This window comes from Thunnus thynnus, chromosome 13 (genome assembly GCF_963924715.1).
Source record: "Thunnus thynnus chromosome 13, fThuThy2.1, whole genome shotgun sequence".
NCBI lineage: Eukaryota > Metazoa > Chordata > Actinopteri > Scombriformes > Scombridae > Thunnus > Thunnus thynnus.
Window position 1 is genome coordinate 20314515 of NC_089529.1, and position 21444 is coordinate 20335958.

At 36.7% G+C, this 21444-nt stretch overlaps 2 protein-coding genes across 2 annotated transcripts; both read left to right on the plus strand.

Moving 5' to 3' along the window:
• The first annotated feature begins 2349 nt into the window (after positions 1-2349).
• slc22a5 (solute carrier family 22 member 5) lies at positions 2350-11359 on the plus strand. Its single transcript, XM_067608555.1, has 10 exons — positions 2350-3183; positions 3309-3412; positions 5710-5864; positions 6027-6198; positions 6400-6526; positions 6963-7057; positions 7241-7455; positions 9084-9266; positions 9430-9565; positions 10383-11359. The coding sequence occupies exons 1-10, from the start codon at positions 2794-2796 to the stop codon at positions 10471-10473; spliced, it is 1668 nt and encodes a 555-aa protein (XP_067464656.1). The 5' UTR covers positions 2350-2793; the 3' UTR covers positions 10474-11359.
• Positions 11360-12277: 918 nt separating this feature from the next.
• On the plus strand, positions 12278-20136 carry LOC137195876 (solute carrier family 22 member 4-like). The gene is made up of 10 exons (XM_067608556.1): positions 12278-12833; positions 14228-14331; positions 14430-14584; positions 15087-15258; positions 15731-15857; positions 17514-17614; positions 17854-18068; positions 18576-18758; positions 19060-19195; positions 19792-20136. The coding sequence occupies exons 1-10, from the start codon at positions 12426-12428 to the stop codon at positions 19868-19870; spliced, it is 1680 nt and encodes a 559-aa protein (XP_067464657.1). The 5' UTR covers positions 12278-12425; the 3' UTR covers positions 19871-20136.
• The last annotated feature ends 1308 nt before the right edge of the window (positions 20137-21444 follow it).

Consider the following 21444-nt stretch of genomic DNA (forward strand, 5'->3'; position numbering starts at 1 on the left):
GCAGCTACAAGAGTGGTATCAATTTTCTCATCTAACTCTCCACCAGAACGCAAATAAAAGTATTTCCCAAAACTATTCCTTTAACAACTAGCAGTAAAATATCAAAGAAGAAATGCATACCTCTAAACCATAAACTTCCAACATAGGCCTTCATTTGTTTTTTAAATGACTGTTCAGTCATGATCCAGTCAACATTATTTTCTAAGGCAGCAGGGAAATTACCTTCATATTGTTTCTGTGTATTTGCCACAACTTCATGGTAGCAGCCACATGTTACTTTGTACAATGCAAACCATACCTGCTCACCACCTGACTCAAATAAATGATTCCACATATACTTTTAGATACTAATTTATTATTTTGACTAAAAACATGTGATGGGTCATGTAAGAGAGCCATCCCTTTGTTAGAGCAATGACCTGATATAAACTGTGAAGCCAAAATAAGAGATATTTGAAAGTTGGGTTGACTACCTGAAGGACAGAAAATCATTTTTACAAAAATGTAGTTTTACTCAGATCAGTTATGAGCAACTTAGTTGGTGTTATATTATTTAAGATGCGTCCAAATCAGAATAATTAAGTGGAACAACTAGATCACAGGTTAGATTCACAGATTTAGTTATAAAATTGTTTATGTTCATGGCAATCAGCAAATTTAGAGTGCAAGCGAGTCATAAAAAGTTCAGTTAATTTCTTCAGGTCAGTTTCAGTTTCAGTTGTAAGGGAGGGGATGACATTGACGATGACAGAGATTTGTTTCTCCATATCCTGATATAAAATAACAATAGTTTTTAATATTTTTTTATACTACAAGAAAAAAACATATAGTATAACAACACCCCAGTCTTAGATACTTCATCCCTCTCACAAAGCAGACAACAAAATGCCAGACAGAAACCCTCGTATTTAAGTATTGTTTGTGCTGGAAAGGAGAGGAAAGTTCCTTCACACACAAGCCTGTGACTGTGTAAACCATGACCTTCTCATCGTCTCAAAATCTGGTGTACAGGCTGCTTGTGAAAATGAGAGGATGTACTGTTTCCCTCATCGCATGCAAAGGAAACTAAGCAAACAAGATATTTGAGCCAGGATTTTTACTTAATATCAACTTGCAGTGACATTAAATAATAAAGAATAACTTTAGTAGTAGCTAAATATTTAGTAGCATATGCACAATCTTGACCATATGTGTGTAGAAAATGACAAACAATTTCAGATTAAGTGTTTTATCCTTGTTTCTCCAGATATTACCGGCACAAAGGGGACATTTTTGCATCCTAAAATGAATGCTATCATTCTGTATCTTCTTGGACAAGTATCCCTCCTGAAATAAATTAGCATAAAGGACAGATAAATGTGTCTCCGACTAAGGAGCTGAGGTCATTCCCTATATTAATTAGGATTTTCCTCACTGCATTCCTCTGGAGCAAGCTACTTGCTTTTTTGTGCACTGGGAAATCCACTCTCAACTTGGTTTAGAAGTAAACTGCTGTTGGATTGTCATGTGATTATCATAACTTGGTTAGAATAAATCATTTAAGCTCATTATCCACTTACAAGAAACCTCGATGGGATACTGTAACTTACTCAGATATTTAACCTCCAGTACAGTAGCATATGAGCATCTTCACTTTCGGTTTACACTGAAACTCTACCTGGAAGCAACATCTTCTCATACTATTTTTAGAGTAATTGTTCCATCTGTGGTTTGATGATTAGTTGTCTCTGAAAGCCGTTGGGTGTGTTCACTGATAAAAGACCACAGATGACAATGACCTAATCTCATCACACATTAATGTCCTGAATCACCATTGTGTGGGAAACAAAATATGTCAGCCTTGCAAAAGAAGCAGAAAAAAACATTTGCATTTGTAAGCTCACATTAAACACTCCTGATTATCTTCCTTAAAGGAAGTTTATGTGAGTACTGATTAAACAAATTAAAAGTATCACTCTGTGGCTTCAGAAGCTGTCCAATGAGGACTGCCTGCATTTATAGATTGTGGAGCACAGTAGACCAAAATCTATGATAAATAAAAGGGAAATAAAAATGTATTTTCAGTAGAAATATACATATAAAAATATCAGTATACAAGTAAACATATGACATACTACAAGTGTTACTATAAAATTAAGTGTATTTTTTTTTTTATAAACAGGGCATTTTAACAGTTTACTTTTAATAAAGTGCAAAATTTCAGTTCAAAGCCACATGATTGCTACAATTTTAGCTCTGCTAAACTTTACAAAAAGCCATGCTTGCCTCTACACTGTGGCTTAAAAATAGTCCAACGGGAGTCTTAATGCTACTTAGCAACATTTAGAGTACAGGCACGTGCAGTTCTTTGGGGTATTTAAAAGTGTGGAATGTTGTCTAGAGAAAATACCACTTTGACCACAGCGGTGCGGGGGCTGGGCAGATGGATTGGCCACTTTGACGCTTTTGATAATTTTACTTTCATCAAATCAAATTAAATCAGTGAGTAAGAGGTCTCTCAATCACTAATCTCAGATAAATTGTCTCCCTGTCTGCTTGTTTACTGAGTTTTTCTCTCTGGGATGAAAAAGCTATCGCCTTGAAAGGAGGTTTAATACTCTCTCAGGACTGGAAACTGAAGTTTTTCAGTTGTGACTCTGTCCCACTGAGGGACCTGCTCACTCTGCTCCACAGAGAGCACAGCATTACCACTGATCTCAAGCTGAAGACTTTAAGAAGGATACGTCTTATACCCTAAAGAATTTCAGAGGACATTTTTTCTCCCTCAAGAGCAGAGGGACATTTTTATAAAGAATGGGTGACTATGATGAAGACACTGCATTTCTTGGACAGACAGGTCCTTACTTCTGGACCACATTCTTCCTTCTGAACACAGTTTTTGTATCAACTGGATTCAACGGACTTTACATAGTCTTTGTTGGGGCAGCTCCGAAACATCACTGTCTCATTCCAGACGTCAACCTGACCGAGGAGTGGAGAAATGCCATCATTCCTGTCACGATAGTGGATGGTGAAGCGGTGCAGAGCCAGTGCAACAGATACAAGCTGGATGTGGTTAGAAATCTTTCTGCTGAGGGGTACATTCCTGGAAGGGATGTCAACCTCAGTAACCTGGAGCGGGAGGGATGTTTAGACGGATGGAACTACAGTAAAGAAATCTACCAATCCAACATAGTCACTGAGGTCAGTATCAATAATGTGCATGTGTGTTTTGTGTATTAAGTGTTAGTTATGAGAAAATGTCAGTTCTGAAAGTTTTCAGTTTTTCTTTTCGTATGAAAATGTATGTAATTCATATCTTTTCACAGTGGGACCTTGTTTGTGACAACCAGTGGAAAGTTCCTTTTGCATCCTCGAGTCTCTTTGTGGGATACCTTGTTGGATCCCTAATCTCAGGCCAGCTTTCTGACAGGTATTTCATCTTTAATCATCACTTAAATTCTCTTAAATGCACTCATGTCATGGTCCAAAAGGAATCTTGGATGTACTTTATTGTAAGACATTTACTGCCATTTACTACAATGATGTGTTATCTTATTTTAGGAGTTTTTATCATGCATGAAATGTTAGTGAAAGTTGAAGAAGTATTTGGAAAAGGCTCATAAAAAATGAATGACTTACTGATTAATGAATCCTGATTTAATGAGTGAGAATTACATACTATAGTGAATGTTACTGGAGACTTGGACCTGATCAGACCTCATTATAGTGACAACAGCCCCATCTACTGTTGAAATTAACCCTCTCCAAGATAGACTCTTTAGAAATCATCACCAATATTATAATGATAACTTTCCTAATAACAAAATACCTTTGTCTTTGAGGAATGATCTGTGAGTACAGGAAGACATTCAGCCAGGAGTAGTGTACTAATCTACAACCTCAGGGCAAATTTGTGTAACAATGATGGTCTGTGGATGGTGCTATCATGTTTAATCAGAAGACAGAATTTGCTGGAGTCTGCTAACCTTATATTTTATGAAAAAATATTGGAAATAATGGATAAAGACCAAATAATCATGTCTGTTCTGCCTTTGGTTATGAATATTTATTTTTATCTAGACTTTAAATGCTCCTAAATACGTGTTACTTGTTAAATAATAGTTATAACATTGTGTTTTATTTCACTGTCTATCTATGTACTAGTCAGGCTTCCTGCTCATAGAAACCAGAGGCAAATTAGCTTGATGCTGAATCAAATGTACGGTCTCTGGCTGAGCTAACAATGACTCTTACAGTCAGCTATCAGAAGCAGTACATCAAGTTGGTGCTGTATTTTTCTGACATAGAGAGTTTTGTAGAGTTGAGTGTTTGATGTCAGTTGTGGTAATGGTTCAGCTCTGACAGACTTTAGTGTGGTGTACCTTCGATTGTAGAAAAACAAAGCGCTCAGGACAAAGCAGCGAGGAGCACTTGTGTGTTTAACTATGTGGCTCTTTTGCAGCTGTGAAAACTGTACACCCAACAGTTGAGAAGTGGGGGGGGGTTGAGGTTTGAGAGTTTTTTTGATTACTTTGTTACATTGGATGATTCTTAAGACTTATACAAAGCTTGTGAAGAGTATCTCTGCAGGGTTTACCAGTCGTATCATTCCTCAGTTGACAAATGTGCAACTCATGTTGCTTAATGGTCGTTAAAATGCCCGTTTAAACTATTTTTCTTTTTAACATTTACTAATGTTTGAGGCTAAAGCAATCAACAAGTCTGTAGTGTTTAGGTTCTGGAGTTGGATTGTGGCCATCTGCATGATTTCATTGTGAGAGAAAGGAGAATGACAGAGAGGTCAAGGGCACGGTATCTTGTAACAGCATTTATACAATGAAACAATAAATGTAACTTGTTTTTGTTGGGAAGTTGCATACACATCATCAACTTTACTGTCACACAAACTATTTTTAACAATCCAACACAGGACAGACTGCATGCTAGATGATGATGGTTATTTTTATAGACATGCAATGAGTTTATTTTTAGCAAAGGGGGATTGTGTTTACTGGCCATCACATAATTCATTGGTCATCCTCTGATTGTACAAAGTCTTCTCCAAGTGCCAAATCAGGAATTATTTAACTAACCTGGAGGACAGTAAGATTTATATTGTATGTACTGTTAGTCCATAAACCTTGAAAATACATACTGGATTTCAGTTAACAAAAGTCATGTGACATGATATCAGTATTTTGCTTGGCTGTTGCATCAACCGAGATGCAAAAAGTTACAACAGTTTCAACTCAATGCAACAATACAGCTTTCTGGTCATTGTAGGGAGGGATAACAAAAAATTAAGTTCAGTTACATACAGCCAAGTTTCACCAAAACGTTTTTGAAATTTTGGAAACTTTGACTCTGTACTCCAGCACATTGGACCTGATATGAAACAATACACATGAGGGTGAAGTTCTGACTCTCAACTTGAATTTGAGGGTGTTATATCCTATTTAACAGTGTAGGAACTGTAAATCTTTCTAAATTTCTCTGTTAAGTTCTTTGATCAACTCCTGTTGTTTTTAAATGTGCTCCATGAATAAATTTCTTGGTAGTTCTGTTTCTGATGTTTGCGATCATTGTCTACGGCTGTATTGTCGTAACATTAGTTGTTTTAGTACAAAAAGGGACAAAGCAAAGCCAACATCTCACTGTCACTGTATTTTCTAAACGTGCTGCATTTGTGATTTACTTTCAATGATGATTTTTTTTTTTTCCATTCAGGTTTGGGAGGAAGAAGGTTGTTTTCATCTCTCTTGGGGCCCAATGTGTCTCAGTCGTGCTTCAGTCCTTCTCTCATTCATGGAGGATGTTCTGTATCATGTTCCTCTTCGTTGGAGCCTCCCAGATTTCCATCTATATTTCTGCATTTGTACTAGGTATGAATAATAAAATACTCCTCATCATATGTATGGTCCTTTAGGCAGAAATTCTTGTTGCCTGCATGAATAGATAATTTGACAACTGTTAGTATCTGTAGTCACTATCTGCTGCTTTATCTCTTGTACATCACTAAATGTTTATGATGTTATCTTGAACAGGAACAGAGTTATTGAGTAAAACCATGCGTGTGCTCTTCACAACTCTTGGGGCCTTCCTTTTCTACTGCATCGGGTACATGACACTACCTTGGATTGCATATGGCATCAGAGAATGGAGGACTCTTCTTGCTGTTCTGTCCGCAACGTCTGTGGTCTACATCCCACTGTGGTGGTACGCTACTTATAACACTTACTGATTTCTCACATAAAAATAAGAATACATAAAAATTTAAACTCATATTTTGTGAATGCATGTACTGTAATGTTCTCATAGTTAGCACCCATGTTTTAACAGCAGATGTGGTAATAAAAAAAATGAAAAACCAGTTGTGTTGACATTTGCACTAAACTAAACTAAAAATTGATTGCTCAGGTTCATCCCAGAGTCTCCTCGGTGGCTGATCACACAGGGAAGAGTGACAGAGGCCGAGGTCATAGTGAGAGAGGCTGCGAGGAAAAATAAAGTTGAGGCACCGCCTGTAATCTTTAAAGAATCCGAGGTGAGGTTCACATATCGTTATTAACCATATCATTGTATATTTAGGACATCTGAATTCCTTTTGAAACTTTTAGTTGAAAATGAGTTTCATGGAAAAATGAAAATCTCATTGATATATACTAATTATCAAAGTCCCTGTACTGTTTCCTGTGTGACATCATTCCTGTTTCTCAAAATTTTAAGGGAAATTGATTTCTTGACCCTGGAAAAAGAAAGACAGAAATATATTCCAGATCCTGATCACTACTGAAGTCTGGATTCATAGTTTCATAGCCAAAGTCCTATCTCTTCATCAAATTTAATCTTTTCATAACTTATTTAAGTTATTATGCTGACAAACAATACATATATGGTACTTTTCTTATTTGGTAGGTTGGTTGTTTTTGTACGTCTGGAAAACTTAACCACATGAATTCTCTTGTTTTCATTGGTTTTAGCTACAGACAATGTCTCCAAGCAGGACATATACCATGCTTGATATTCTGAGGTCTAAGAACATCAGATGCATCACACTAATGTGTCTTGTTTTGTGGTGAGTTATTGTTTTTCTTTCCTCAATTTTGATTTACCAATTCACAAGCCTTTGTTAATCAGTGAGTCTGCAGCCATCTATTCATATGTTTATAAATACCAACTGTGTTAGACTTGTTAATACAAATATCAAAGGAAGAAGGAAGGGCTATTCGTTCTAATTTTCTTTTTTTCTTCTTTTCAGGATGGCAATAAACATTGGATATTTCGGTTTATCCCTGAACACCTCCAACCTTAGCGGCAATCCCTTCATGAACTGTTTTTTATCAGCTACTACTGAGGTTCCTGCCTATGTTGTGTCGACATGGCTCCTGAAGAAATGTCCAAGAAGAGCACTTCTGTCATCGTTCCTCGTCATTGGGGGAGGAGTTCTGCTGCTCATCCAGTTCATCCCTGATAGTAAGACTTTCTTTTGGTATTCAAAATCACAGTATGACAACCTACCTACTGTAACATGCACAGTGATTACATAATAACACCATATACTGCGGCTAAAAAGACAGGAATGCTCAACACAGCCATGATAATTTTTCATTCATGTGGTAGGATTTATAAAGTTTACAGAATTGTAGAACTTCTTTCTTACTTCTAGTGGTGTGTAGCCATTCGATTTTGTTTTGTTTAATTTGCCCATGTTTGAAGATATACTCTGAAATTTCTGCTACCACCCCAATACAATGAAGATGAAGAACAAATTCAACATCTCTTTCCAGAAATAGTGACCGTGTTACTCTGGATAACCCACAGGACTAGTAAAGGGACTATTTCTTCTCTGCCGAAAGAAAAAAACTGTTCCATTGAAGTGTGAACAGTGGGGTCTGTGGGTTACTGTTTCTAGAGAGACATGTTCCTTTTGCATTTTTACTTTTGCAATTTGTGAGCACCACAAGTTAAACTTCCATTATAGTGGGGATGGGAGCACAGATCTTAGAGACATATATCTCAAAATATGATTGAATTAAGCCAAAATGAAATTATTGTCACTAGAGGGAGGTGAGAAAATGTTGCCTGCAATATTCAGTCATCAAAACAACCAAGTTTTCTTGAAAGCTACTCAACAAAATTTCACTATTTGTTCTAAAGCTTAGAAAACACTCTACATCCCTGTGACCCTTGTCCTTTTCAGGGCACAATGTATTGCTCGTCAGGCTATACATTAGCTTAACAGGCTGTTTCCAAGAAGTAGCCATTATAAAAGGTGTTGCTTTTGCAAATGTGCAACCTAAAAAAGTTACGACAGGCAAAATACTGAGAAAGCAGGTTGCTTTTATTACATATGTGAATGAATGTCTATGCTGCTGAGATATACTGAAGTTATGACACAATATCACCCGAAGCACGTTTACAGAGGAGTGGAAACATGAAGTCACATACCTTTTCCGAGTACAGTGATATCAGCAATATCTGTGAAGAGATCACAATGTTACGAATGTGTCTCTCTTTCTCTCTCTGTCGAGGCAACCAAAGAAAATTCAGAAGTGTATTTTTCCTGTTATCACATGTTCACAGTCTACACTGGCAATGATTGAATTTTCTTCACTAAACTAGTTTTTAATTATATTTTAATGTGCATGTGGTGTGCTACTGTGTTGTGTGGAACTAATATATAACTACAGTGTTTCATCAGCTGGTATGTGAAGCCACATATTACCCAAACCCAGTGCCACGTGAGCTTAGTGGCTTGAAACAACTCCAATTTTTTAATGATTATGTCACACTGTGTTTATTGATTAATATTTAAAAGAGTCTGTAGTATGTGATTGTATCATTTGTCTTCTCCAAGTCACTTTTTTTGAAATGAGGCAGTGTAACATTTAGTCACCTGTATGTTGTATAATACCCCATAGTGTGTTTCAAGATGATAAGGAAGTCATACCCTTGATGATTGCGTCCTCTGATCAGTCAATTCGCAGAACCTGGGTTCAAGATTGTTAATAATATCTTTAAGTACAAAAAATTTGGGTATTTTACAAAATATGGGGAATTCTTTTAGAAATAATTCTATATATCTTCTCTCTCTTCCTCAGCCCTTCAGTATGTTGCTCTGGCACTGGAAATGACTGGGAAGTTTGGCTTCACCATGGCGTTCAGCATCGTCTACATCTACACAGCTGAGATCTACCCCACTGTGTTAAGGAACGTCGGCATGGGAATGTGCTCCTCTGCTGCACGCATTGGCAGTATCACAGCTCCTTATGTCATCTATTTGGGTATGTAGATAGTAGCTCACACAGATACAGCATATGCACTGCATTAATATATTATATGTGCCTATATATAAAAAAAAATCTGCATAGGATAATTTCAGTGATATGTACAAATATATGAATTTATCTATATTCAAATGAAATGTTCTTCTTCTCTTATTCACAGGTACTTATAATAAGGTTCTGCCTTATATTCTCATGGGAAGTCTCACAATTGCTTCCTCTGTGGTGAACTTCTTCCTTCCGGAGACCCTCAATAAAGATCTTCCAGAAACAGTGGAGCAGATGCAAGAATGTCAGGGGTAGGTGTATTTCACTCAGGTGACTGTGATTTACCTATTTTTCAGGTCATCATTACAACATAATTTTAGAATGCACTTGATTAGAGGTGATAAAGGCACTAACTCAGCCATATAAGGACAAATGGCCCAGAACTTACAGTGGTTTTAATACTCTTTCTGGAAAGATATTAACAGGATAAAAAAAACAACTTCTCAGACTTCTATCCATCAGACAGACCTGCATGTTCCTTGGTGAAATGGTAAAGATTGGCTGACTTATTGATATGATAATGATGATCTTATTCTATTTTGCTGACGCAACAGTGAAATACAGCAGCCTTGAAGAGCAAAACACAACATTTCACAAAACACAACGAGGCTGTCTTGCTCTCTCTGTATCAAGGTGTATTGGCCCGGGCTGGCAGGATAAAGAGAGATCATACCTGAATCAAAACTTACATGATCAGTGAATAGACTTATGACAGACTCCTGTCTAGAAATGATGTTTTCCAGTGTGCCACTATGCAACCAGTCAGCACATCCATATAGTATCACTGACCAATCTTGACTGAGCTGTGGACTGACTTGGGTTCTGTCCAATCACAACCAAGAATTGTTGTCCCTACCTTTTACATTTTGTGAAATGTTGTTGTGTTTTGCACCTCAGGGCCACCGTAGTTAAGAGATGATACTGTCCTCTTTAATGCCTGCTGTCTTCAAACACAGAGAACTGAAAAATAAACATATTCTATGGTGTAATCAGTAATAATAAGATAGAAAATGAGAAATTTGTTATCTGTTTTACTCATTTGCCATTTTCACCATGATGTTTCCTCAGGTTGTGCAGTGGAGCCAAAAAGAAGAAATATGTTGAAAATGGAGGAAGTGTCAATCCACCTATACAATGTGAGGCCAAATCTGATGTGTAAAGTCTTACTCTGTAGTTCCCTTGACAGCCTTGCTTCACTTTTAAGAAACAAAGAAAGACAGAAAGCAAGAGGAAAAAAGGAAGAAGAGAACTTTCTCTTTTTTGAAAGTAAAATCTGAAAATGAAATCCCAAACATACATTGGGATACAGTGGGATCCAAAATTCTGAGTCCACTGCCAAGAATCTTTGGTTTTTTACCCTTTATTAAAAACTTTTTTTTTTTTACTAAGTTGATGCCTGCTAATTAAATTTTTCTAGAAATGTTGCAAATACATTTTTTTAGAACTTACATTTTTGTATGAAATTGAAATATTGGTCTCTAATTGTTGTCACACATACATTCAATTAAAATATGAACATATAAACCCTCCTGATAAACAGTCTGAGTTGTTTTTGTCTTCTAAAAACATCCTTAATTAATGTGGTTCTCTATTTGTTATCAGTGTTGCTGCAGTGAAGCATTTCATGGGCAAACTGCTGTTTTAACTGAAAGTCTCTAAGGGTGAAATAGCACCTAATGGCAGAGAAGCACTGTTTAAACTATTTTTTCACCAAACAAGATGAAACATTTACAACAATTTACCTCATGTAAACCAGGAGAAATATACAAACTATATCCAAATATAAAACTACAGTTGGTATCCTAGCATGGTGAGTCAACCACGCATTGACAAAGAGCATCCCCCTGTTCTGCAGAGGAATGGCTAGAAGAGGGCTAATTTCCTAGCTGTGTTTCTTAAACAATGATGTGATGTTGTTATATCAGTCCAAAGACTCCTTGGTCACCTCAACCCTGCTGAACAGGTTCTGAAGATTTTCCTACAGATTCAATTTCTATAACAAAAATGTTTAATCAGTGCCTGACAGAGTGGACAATGTGATTGTATTAAACTATTTTTTTATTATTATTATTATTTTACTTATACTGGTTAAATGTAGCTTTTGATTTGTTGACACAAGAGTTGTTGGTGGTGAACTCAGACTTTTGGAGCATGTTGCATGTAATAATATTTTGTATAGCCTGTAAAGCCATAAAGTGTGCTATGAATTTTAAAACGTGTCCATAACGTTTTCAAATTAAGAAATCATTAATATATTTATCTGTGATAAATGAGTTAGTTTGTAATCTTGCCATTGAAATAGTGCCCTATAGTATGTCATATCCCAGTGACAAACACTATAAACCAGATATTAATAGTATTCGGAAAGTTCACCAGTGATATTGTTTATAAAATTAAAGCACACTGATATATTTAATTCAAGTCTAATTATTTTTGATTGACACTAGATGAAACAATATCAGTGTATCAATCTTAGAAATACCCTGCAACCCTGACGACAATCTATCAAGTGACTACATGTGGGATTGCTATCCCACAGGACTTTGTTCCTCAGAGGGACAAATTGTCCCTTTGTGCTCCTGTGATTGCTTATGAGCCACACATTTGCCCCTGAGGACCCCATCTGAGCCATAACTATTTTTTTAAACCATCCATCTCCAATAAACCACTTACATCACTGGAAATGATAAAGTTTTATTACTGTTTTACATCTGCCTGAAAATCATTAACTCCTGTCGCAAGAATTCCTTGAAAGACTTTCCATTGTATTTTATATAATGAACTACTTGAGTTTTAAACATGCTTTTAAACATCTAAATCTGAATAATATATTCTTGAAAGCATTTTGTAGCACCAAAAAGTTGTGCATAAGCTTAAATGCTATTAAGCCTCTTTTTTTCATAGTAGTGTATGTAACTGTGTAACCTCCCAGATCACATGAAGGTGGCATATAAAACTCAGGAGCTTGAGCTCTACAGCTCACATGGTCTCAAATGCCTGTCAAAGAGCAGTAGAGCAAGACCATCTTGAGTCTGTTAGTACTGACGCGCTGTCTGATTGTCTTTTTCCTTTTGTTGTTTTTTTTTAAGTATCAAGAATTTTGGTGACGTAATGGGCAACTTAAAGATAAGAGACTATGACAGCATTACATCTTTTCTTGGATCTTGGGGACCCTTCCAACTGAGGATTTTTTTTGCACTGGCCATTAGCATTCTCCCGAATGGGTTTATTGGCATCTATATAGTATTTGTAGGTGACACCCCACCTCATGAATGCTACATACCTGAAAACTATAGCCTTAGTGAGATGTGGAGAAATGTGACGATTCCATTGGAAACAGTGGATGGCACCGCGAAGCGTAGCTCTTGCTCGAGGCTTAACCTGGAAATTGTCAGGAACTACTCTGCAAATAACATCGTCCCAGATGTGGGTGTGAATGTGAGTGAAATTCCTTTGGAGGGTTGTCTTGATGGGTGGACATACAGCAAAGAAATCTACCAGTCAACCATTGTCACAGAGGTGAGCAATAAGGCATCAGTTAGCTTCTTTTTGAAGATGTTTTCAAGGTTTCCACAAAGAAATGGTACTTATGTAGCCTATTTATAACATTGGTTTATTTTCAGGAAGATGTAAAATGAGAGTACTTTTTAGCTTAGCATATAAAATAAAATAGTTATCATACAAAATCCAATCTTTTTCAGTTTGCAAAGCTGATGGCTTATAGAAAGTTAATGATATGTTATTACAACTATATCTACTGCTAAGTTATAAATCTGCAAAAACACACTATAACCCAAATGAGGGAAACGTGAGAGTGAAAAACAAGAGACAGACTTCACAGTAGTATATGTACAAAGTCTAAACTAAACTAACTACATGACTTCAAAATGGCACAGGTCCAGTTAGTGATAATATTACTTGGCAGGGTCTAAGGCCAAGTCTACACTGTAATTTATTATTTATACACACTTACTTCTAATCAAGGTTATGGAATCAAATATTAAATTAATATAGGATTAAGAAACAAAACAAGCAAGTGTCAACTAGATGAAAAAAAAGCTGTAAAACAAAACTAAAAATAGTCACTAGTAACACTGTGCAAAAGAGCCTAATGAAATAGAAGAGACTGAAAAGAATTCAGGTGAAGTTGTATGCAATTGCAGTCCACATTCGTCACTGCAACTAAATCACCTGCAGGAAAGGGAAGTCATTTACATTTGAAACTTTACTTGAGTAAAAGTACAAGTATCAGCAAAGTTTGCTAAAAAAGTATCAAAAACAAAAGTATTCATCAAGCAGTAGAATGGTTCCTGTTAGTACAATTATTACTGGTGCATCAATGCGTAAATCGTATTTTACTCATGTAGTTTGTCCAGGTGGAGCCAAGTTACTTTACATATGTATACTAGTAACTATAGATGCCAAATAAATGAAGCAGAGTAAAAAAGTACAATATTTTCCTCTGAAATGTAGGAAAGTAGAATAGAATAGAAATACTCAAGTACAAATACCTCAAAATTGTAATGCTCACCCAACTTGGGACACATTTTACTGTGTATTGTATAATGTGTATAATTTAAGTACAGCACTCGCGTAAATGCACTTAGTTACACCGCTGATACTGGCACTAAAGCATAATTTGCATGAATACTATTATTGTTGCTACTATTACTAGCACTAAGCTACTAATACCATTTCTGCTATTGTTTACAAGATTGATAATACTACTTGTGTGAATACTGCTGCTTCTACTAGTGATGCTGTTAGATATTAACAGAGTACTTTTACAGCTTTAAATGTAATAAAGGGTTATATAAATATTACAATATCAATATCTGCATTGAAAAGTACTTAACATTTTTACAATATCAATATTTATAAGTAAGAATTGACTAAATGTATACCTTTTGCAGTGGGACTTAGTATGTGAGAATGCATACAAAACTCCACTGACCACTTCTATCCATTACGCTGGTGTACTATTGGGAGCATATATATCAGGCCAGATGTCTGACAGGTCTGTTCTGGACACAAAAAAACAATCCAATTTTGCTGTTAGGAATACAAAAAACATCATGTAACTGACTCAGCTATTAAATGCATTTCCATACACAGGTATGGAAGGAGGCCAGCACTCTTTGTCATGATGGTTCTTCAGACTGTGGCAATTACTGCGCAAATTTTCTCCCCAAGCTGGGAGGTCTTCAGTTTCATCTTCTTCCTCGTGGGTGCAGGGGGATTCTCCAACTATATCATTGCATTTGTGCTGGGTATGTTTTCCAATAAGGATTTCCAACATGTCTGTTTAAACACACATAAGAGTCTACATCCATGCTAGTGGCTCTGTGACGCTGTATGCTAACATGCTAATATTTAGTAAGCAATTTTTACCAAGTTTGCCATTTCAGTTTAACATATTAACAAGCTAACATTTTCTAATTAGCAGTAAACCTAAAGTACAGCTGAGGTACAGCTGAGCTACAATAGTTGTTGAGACATTTCACTCAAAACCACAAATGTTACCATCATGGTGACACTAGAGGAAGAGACAGGGGATCACTTAAGTTATTAAAGACACATCATCTGGGAATCTTGAATGTTGGCACAGAATTTTGTGGAAATCCATCAAGTAGATGTTGATATATCTCAGTAGATAAATAAAAACTGAAACTGACATTTACATTCAGTATACTGTATGCTCTTGCACTTACCAGCAATAAAGCAACCAGAAACATGTATTTATTTCAATTCTTTATGTCTTTTTGCTCACAGGCTCAGAAATTCTAAGCTCAAAAGCTCGAGTTGTCTTCTGCTCCCTTGGGGTTTTTATGGGCTCAGCTCTGGGATACATGGCAATGCCAGCAGCTGCATATTTCCTCCGTGACTGGCGGATGCTGCTGATACCCATGGCTGCATCTGGCCTGATTTACATACCTCTGTGGTGGTAAGAAGCTTGCCCTCTTTCACGGCAACCTTTCCATTTCTTGATGACATCTTTTATTAGGATTTTAAAACGTTTATGTAGATTTACGGTGCTGTTCTTCACCTGCTTTGAATGTTTTGCTGGATACATTACAACCTCCACTAGTGTGTCAATTAAAAAAGTGACATACAGCAGAGGATCGTAGGGTTGTAGTTCTTAGAAATTAATGATCAGACAATCTTGTAAATTGCAGAAATCAGTGATTGGATAATTGTTGAAAAAGGACATGATTATCAGGGAACAGGCAAAAAGAGAGAACCACATTTCTCACCTTAATACACATTTTCTTAGAATCTGGGAGTAACCTTTGACAGTAATTACAATTTCAAAGCACACATTCAGTGCCCTTTTACCACTTGAAGAACACTGTCAAGGTCACACCATTTCATTTCATTTCAATTACTGTAATGAAACCTTGTGTTTGTGTCTCAAGGTTAGTCCCAGAGTCTCCTCGCTGGCTGCTCTCTCAGGGAAGAGTGGAAGAGGCCGAGGTCATACTGAAAGACGCTGCCAAGAGTAATAATGTAGAGGCTCCACAGGCCATTTTTACACAAGCTGAGGTAAGTTTATCAGCAAGTTCATGACTCTATCTTTAACTCTAGGTAAGTATAAACTGCATGTAGCTCAAATGTCCTAAAATGTTTATAAATTCTGAAAGGTCACACTAGACAATGCCATGGGAAGTAGGGGTATGGAGGTTACTGCAGCACCCCCGGGTGGATGGTAGAGAACCTGCATGTTAACAACTATGAATCCTCTAAGACCGGCCATATACGAGGCTGTAGCAGGCTCAGGTTAAAGCTGTGAAAGAAGTGAATATACTCATTGGTGGCCCGGGGGAGGGTGCCCCACATTATGATAAAATGCACTCTAAGGTGTCCCCACATTACAATAAAATGCACTCTAAGGTGTCCCCACAGTATGATAAAATGCCTCTTAGGTACCCCAACAGTATGATAAAATGATCTCTAAGGTGCCCCACATTATGATAAAGTGCCCCCTAAGGTGCCCCACATTCTGATAATGTGCCTCCAAGGTGCCCACACAAAGGAGAAAACATATCAAAGTTCTGTAATGACTGTCATGATTAAATTCCCTACAGAGGGCCTCTATATATGACAGTCTGGAATGAAGTGCCCTCATGGTGCCCTTTCTGTGGAAGGAAATGTGATAGTGCCCTGTAAAGAACCCCCAGCAATGAGAAAATATGATGTGCCTTTTAAATGAAGAGGATGTAATGCAGTGCCCTATGTTGGTGTTGTAATGGGGTGAGCTGGAGGTCCTGTATGGGTGCCCTTCTAGTGAAGAAAAAAAATGGAAAAAGTGCAATTTAGGGTTCCCCTAAGTCTAACATGCTGAAGTGCAGAATTGGGTTCCCTTTCAATGAAAAAAGATGCCCTATTGGGTGCACTGTATGTGAGAAAAACATGAGAAAAACATATGAAGTGAAGGCCCATTGAATGTATCAGGTGCCCTTTTTTCACCCCTCCCCCTGAGACTGCCTGAGTCTGCCACTGAATACACTGGTATCATTTGAAACTAGATGATCTAAGGTATCCAGTGGTGCCAACCATGTCATGCTAGCTTGAAGTGTGCAAATAATGCTCCAGAGCTAAATTTTGGCAAGGGAAAAACTGGCATTGCCATTTTCAAAGGGGTCACTTGACCTCTCACCTTAGGATATCTGAATGAAAATGGGTTTTATGGGTACCCATGAGTCTCCCCTTTGAGGACATGCCCACTTAATGTTAATACCATGCAGTTTTAGCATTTACTATGCTATTTTTTGGCATTTATGCAGTTGGAACTGCATAAATTTGGTATGACTGGTTTGAGACTCATATGGATACAATGACCCCAATTGTATTCATGTGTGATGATGTTAGTCCCCTTAGTAGCCATTGATTATCAAATTTTTATCATTTCTGTGTATTAGTCTAAAAAATATTTTACTATTAATATTTGTACTGTCTCATTATTAGCTTGTCAGTCATCAGTAAAGCACTTTGAATTGCACTTACCTGTATAAAAGGTGCAATACAAATAAAGTGGATTGATGGATTGATTAAGTCAGTCAGACTGAAACCTTGTCACATTTTAATCACATGTCACATGAATAATCCATAATAACGTGATGTGTTTCATTCAGACACAGCTCTTTTAGGATTGGACCTGTCAAGTTTAGTTGTTGCAACCAAATCTTCTGTTTTTCCCAGATTGAAGATGCGTTGGCTATGAAAGACAAGAAATACAACATTTTTGTCATCTGGAGCAGCTGCAATATATTGACTCTTACTGTACTGTGTTCACTCCTGTGGTACGTACATAATTTCAGTCTTCTCATTATCTAAAAGAGTTTAGCACTAAAAACAAGATACAGGTATGGTTCACAATTTGTCAAGTCTGTCTTAAATCAAAATTAAGGTTCCCAAATGAACATTGATTGCTGTAATTTCTCCTGGCCTCCCATACTGGCCATTAAGAGATCCCTTCATTATGCACTTTCAGTGTATTTCAATGTGTATATTCAGTATGTTTTCCTTAATTTCTCTATAGGTTCGTCATCACCATTGGTTACTTTGCTTTAATCCTCAACACTTCAAACCTGCATGGTGACCCTTATTTAAACTGCTTCCTGTCTGCTGCAACAGAGGTGCCAGCTTATATAATTGCCTTGTTACTGCTCCAGTACTGCTCCAGGCACCTCTGCCAGTCTTCTACACTCTTCCTTGGAGGCGTTATGATCCTCTGTGTTCACCTCATTCCAATGGGTAATGCTCAAATGCTTTAGCTACCAAAGATGATGGGAATGTCATAAACCAAAGTGTTGGACAAATCAAACTTTTCACCCGAAGATTGTGCCAGATAACAAGTGACAGTGGATCACCAAAGTATAATACAGTTAATCCTGTGGGGGACATGAATGCCTGCACCAAATTTTGTGCTAATCTGTCCAGTGGAGGTTAAGATATTTCACTCAAAACCACAAATGCCAAACTCATGGTGGTGCTAAAGGAAAGGTCAGCCTATGATCTGTACAAAATTCCATAGCAGTCCATCCAAAAATTGTTTAGATAAATAAGTGTGTACCAAGGTAGTGGACTGAACAACATTGCCGTAAAGCCTTGCCACTTGCATAGCTCAAAATATATGATTAGGCAAACTGCAACATTGTCACTTTGAAGTTGAAGTTGAAAATACCTCTAATGGACCTTAAATATTTTACATGCAACTCAATAGATTTTTTTTGTTAAAGTTCTTATTTTTTATTTCCCTAGATTTACCGGGCGTGGCTTTATTTCTTGAGATGTTGGGGAAATTCGGCATAACAGCAGCATTTTGTGTGGTGTACGCCGTCACGTCAGAGCTCTTCCCCACTGTTATTAGAAATACAGCCATGGGGTATTGTTCCATGGCTGCTCGTGTTGGAACCATCCTCTCCCCCTTTATCATTTACCTGGGTAGGTACATTTAGTTTCCTATTTTGAGCAGTTGGGCTATTTCTCTGCTTCAAATAGTAGCAGTTGTAATAGTTATGATTATTCTTGCAGTAAGAGGCTTGTTTGTGGGTAAGATTTATTGTCTTGACCTCAAGGTTAAGTTTTCTGCTAACTGTGTTAATATGACTTATTTCTGCGAATGAAGTTACATTGTCAGTTGCATAGTAGATAAGTAGGTTTTTATCAAAATTGACACAGAGGCTATTTTTCTCACTTATGTTCTCTCTCCCTACCTCATAATATTTTGTGTTTCTTTTTTCAGGACGATACTTCAAGACACTCCCTTACATATTGATGGGAGCTTTAGCAATTTCTGGTGCCCTCTTGTGTTTCCTGCTGCCAGAAACTCATGGGAAGCATTTACCAGAGACCATATCACAAATGCAGCAGATATGTGGGTAAGTGTACATTCTGATCATATGTTTACTGGTCAAAGTTTTCCACTATCTGCATAGATTTAGCCACTGCAGGTGTCACTGCTTTAGGTTTGGCTCACTGTTTAATACTGGCAATTAAAAGAAAATGTCTATTAACTCATTGCCTCAGAGATGAACTTTTTCATCCACAATTCTATGATCTAGGTTAAGATAATTCAAGTTTTCTTGTGTCGTACATTTTGTACCAGATCATTATTACATCAGGAGAAACTCTTTATATCTCAGACTCTGGGAGAAATTATTCAAAACGCAGATAAATAAATTAATATCTCAGTGTGGATAGTTTTAATGATTTACACAGCTTGGTTTAACTTTAATGAACAAATGACAGGCAGCAATTTCGGCCAAAACTCAAACAGCTCTTACTTGGTTACTATTTACCCTACTGTTTTTTGCATTTTCATCATTTAGTTTCAGATTACTGGTTAATCACTTATTATTTTGTCACTTTCATATGCAACATACTAAGTTGTTTGCATTGTCAGAAAGGAAGCTATATTCTGACTTATGGACTTTGTTGTCACTGTTTGCTAAATGTCTTTTCAATATTCCAACAGGCGAAGAGGAAAAAAAGAAAAGGAAGAGGAGAATGGACCGAGCACAGCTGATTATCAGAGTAGAGAATCCAAGTTATAGTTCATTATGTCCTTTGTTGTTTTTTAGCATCAAAGGTTCTGTCATGAAACAACAGTGGTGCTCAAAGACTATAACTAGACTGCATGTGATACATTTTAAATCACATTTACTGTCCTATAAGACTTTTGTCCCCAGATGTATTGGTTTTTATGTAGTTTTGTTTCATGTATTTTTGGACAACATATCCTGTGAATTTAACTTATTGTGAGGCATGTTGTCAATCAGTTTGTAAAAATGTATCAATAAAAACACTTACAACTTTTAAAGGCAACTGGCATGTTTTTATATGATTTATATGTTTTGGCATGTCTCTACACTGTATGTTTTTATATTTTTAGATTGAGGGATTTAACTTGTTTGTTAAAGCATGTGCATTTTTTCAGAAATAATAATCAATTACTTTGTCAAATTAGTAAAGATCTAAGGGAAAACACACACAACGACTCTGGTGAGGCACTGGCCCACAGAGGAAATAGGGGAGGGCTGCACATTCATACCGCACCTCTGATGTAATCTGCTTAGTCATTCAATGAATCAGCATTTCAGCACGTGTTGCCTTCTGTAGCAACAAATCATCTAAATAACATATTTAGTGTATAGGACAGGTGATTCAAATCAATGAAATTATATTTGCAGGGTCCTAAAATGTGAAAATCATGGATGTTTGAGGCCTTTCTTGTCTATGAGTGACCTCTCTAATGTTCATGCTGGTTGCCCTGTGAGCTAAATATAACTTTTTTTTCTCCAAAGCAACTTCTAGATAAAAAGAAAATAACTGATTTGGATGTGTGAACCCTCTTTTTGTGCTTTATGAAAATGCTAAAGAAACATTTTTAATGTCCACAAATGGTAGTTATATGTTAAATTCAGTACTATTTTGCTCCAAGTTTGATATTTGTTGTTCTTCAGCCGCATATGAAGACTGATGAAGTCAAATACCTTTGAAAAATAAATATTTCCTTTTTTGTTACTCAAAACCTGCATAAATTAGACTTTTTTGATTTATTATTATTGTTCCCCAGGGTCAGGATCAGTCCTCTGATTACATTTATTTCATTTATATTGCTATAAATATGCTTCCTATTAAAACATTCTGTTTTTTAATGTCTGTGTAGAGTCATTATCATTCATCCAGGTAATTCAATGCCAAATCTGATACGATGCATTGAAATTTCGCTGAAGTTGAAACTCATAAATCTGCAGTTATTTTGTTGAACAGCATTTTCAACTTCACAACTTCTAATTTAAGTTACTTAACTTTTCATTTTGTTCAGCACTGAGTTAACAATATACTGAATTAACCAAATATTTGTTCTTGGTATTTGCTTTTTAAGGCTGGAGAGCCTCATATGTGACCATGTGGATTTCTCATCTAATTAACATTGAGATTTAAGTGGGAAAATTGAGATCAATAATTAAAAAAACACATATTGTATGGAGAGAAAATTTTCCAAATGAGAAAAAAAATAGAAGATGCTTTCATCAGTGCTCAATAAGCCACAGGTGTCTCTGCAGCAGGCAGCCTGTCAGCAGTTTTGATGCGTCCAAGCAGGCATGTGAGGGCAAGTTTTTAT

Excerpts from the sequence above, each read along its gene's own strand:
- slc22a5 (XM_067608555.1), top strand. The coding sequence starts at position 2,794 with ATGGGTGACTATGATGAAGACACTGCATTTCTTGGACAGACAGGTCCT. Across the intron at positions 3,413-5,709 it reads TCAGGCCAGCTTTCTGACAG|GTTTGGGAGGAAGAAGGTTG; the intron begins GTATTTCATCTT and ends TTTTCCATTCAG. Across the intron at positions 6,527-6,962 it reads TAATCTTTAAAGAATCCGAG|CTACAGACAATGTCTCCAAG; the intron begins GTGAGGTTCACA and ends CATTGGTTTTAG.
- LOC137195876 (XM_067608556.1), top strand. The coding sequence starts at position 12,426 with ATGGGCAACTTAAAGATAAGAGACTATGACAGCATTACATCTTTTCTT. Across the intron at positions 12,834-14,227 it reads AGTCAACCATTGTCACAGAG|TGGGACTTAGTATGTGAGAA; the intron begins GTGAGCAATAAG and ends TACCTTTTGCAG. Across the intron at positions 18,069-18,575 it reads TGTTCACCTCATTCCAATGG|ATTTACCGGGCGTGGCTTTA; the intron begins GTAATGCTCAAA and ends TTATTTCCCTAG.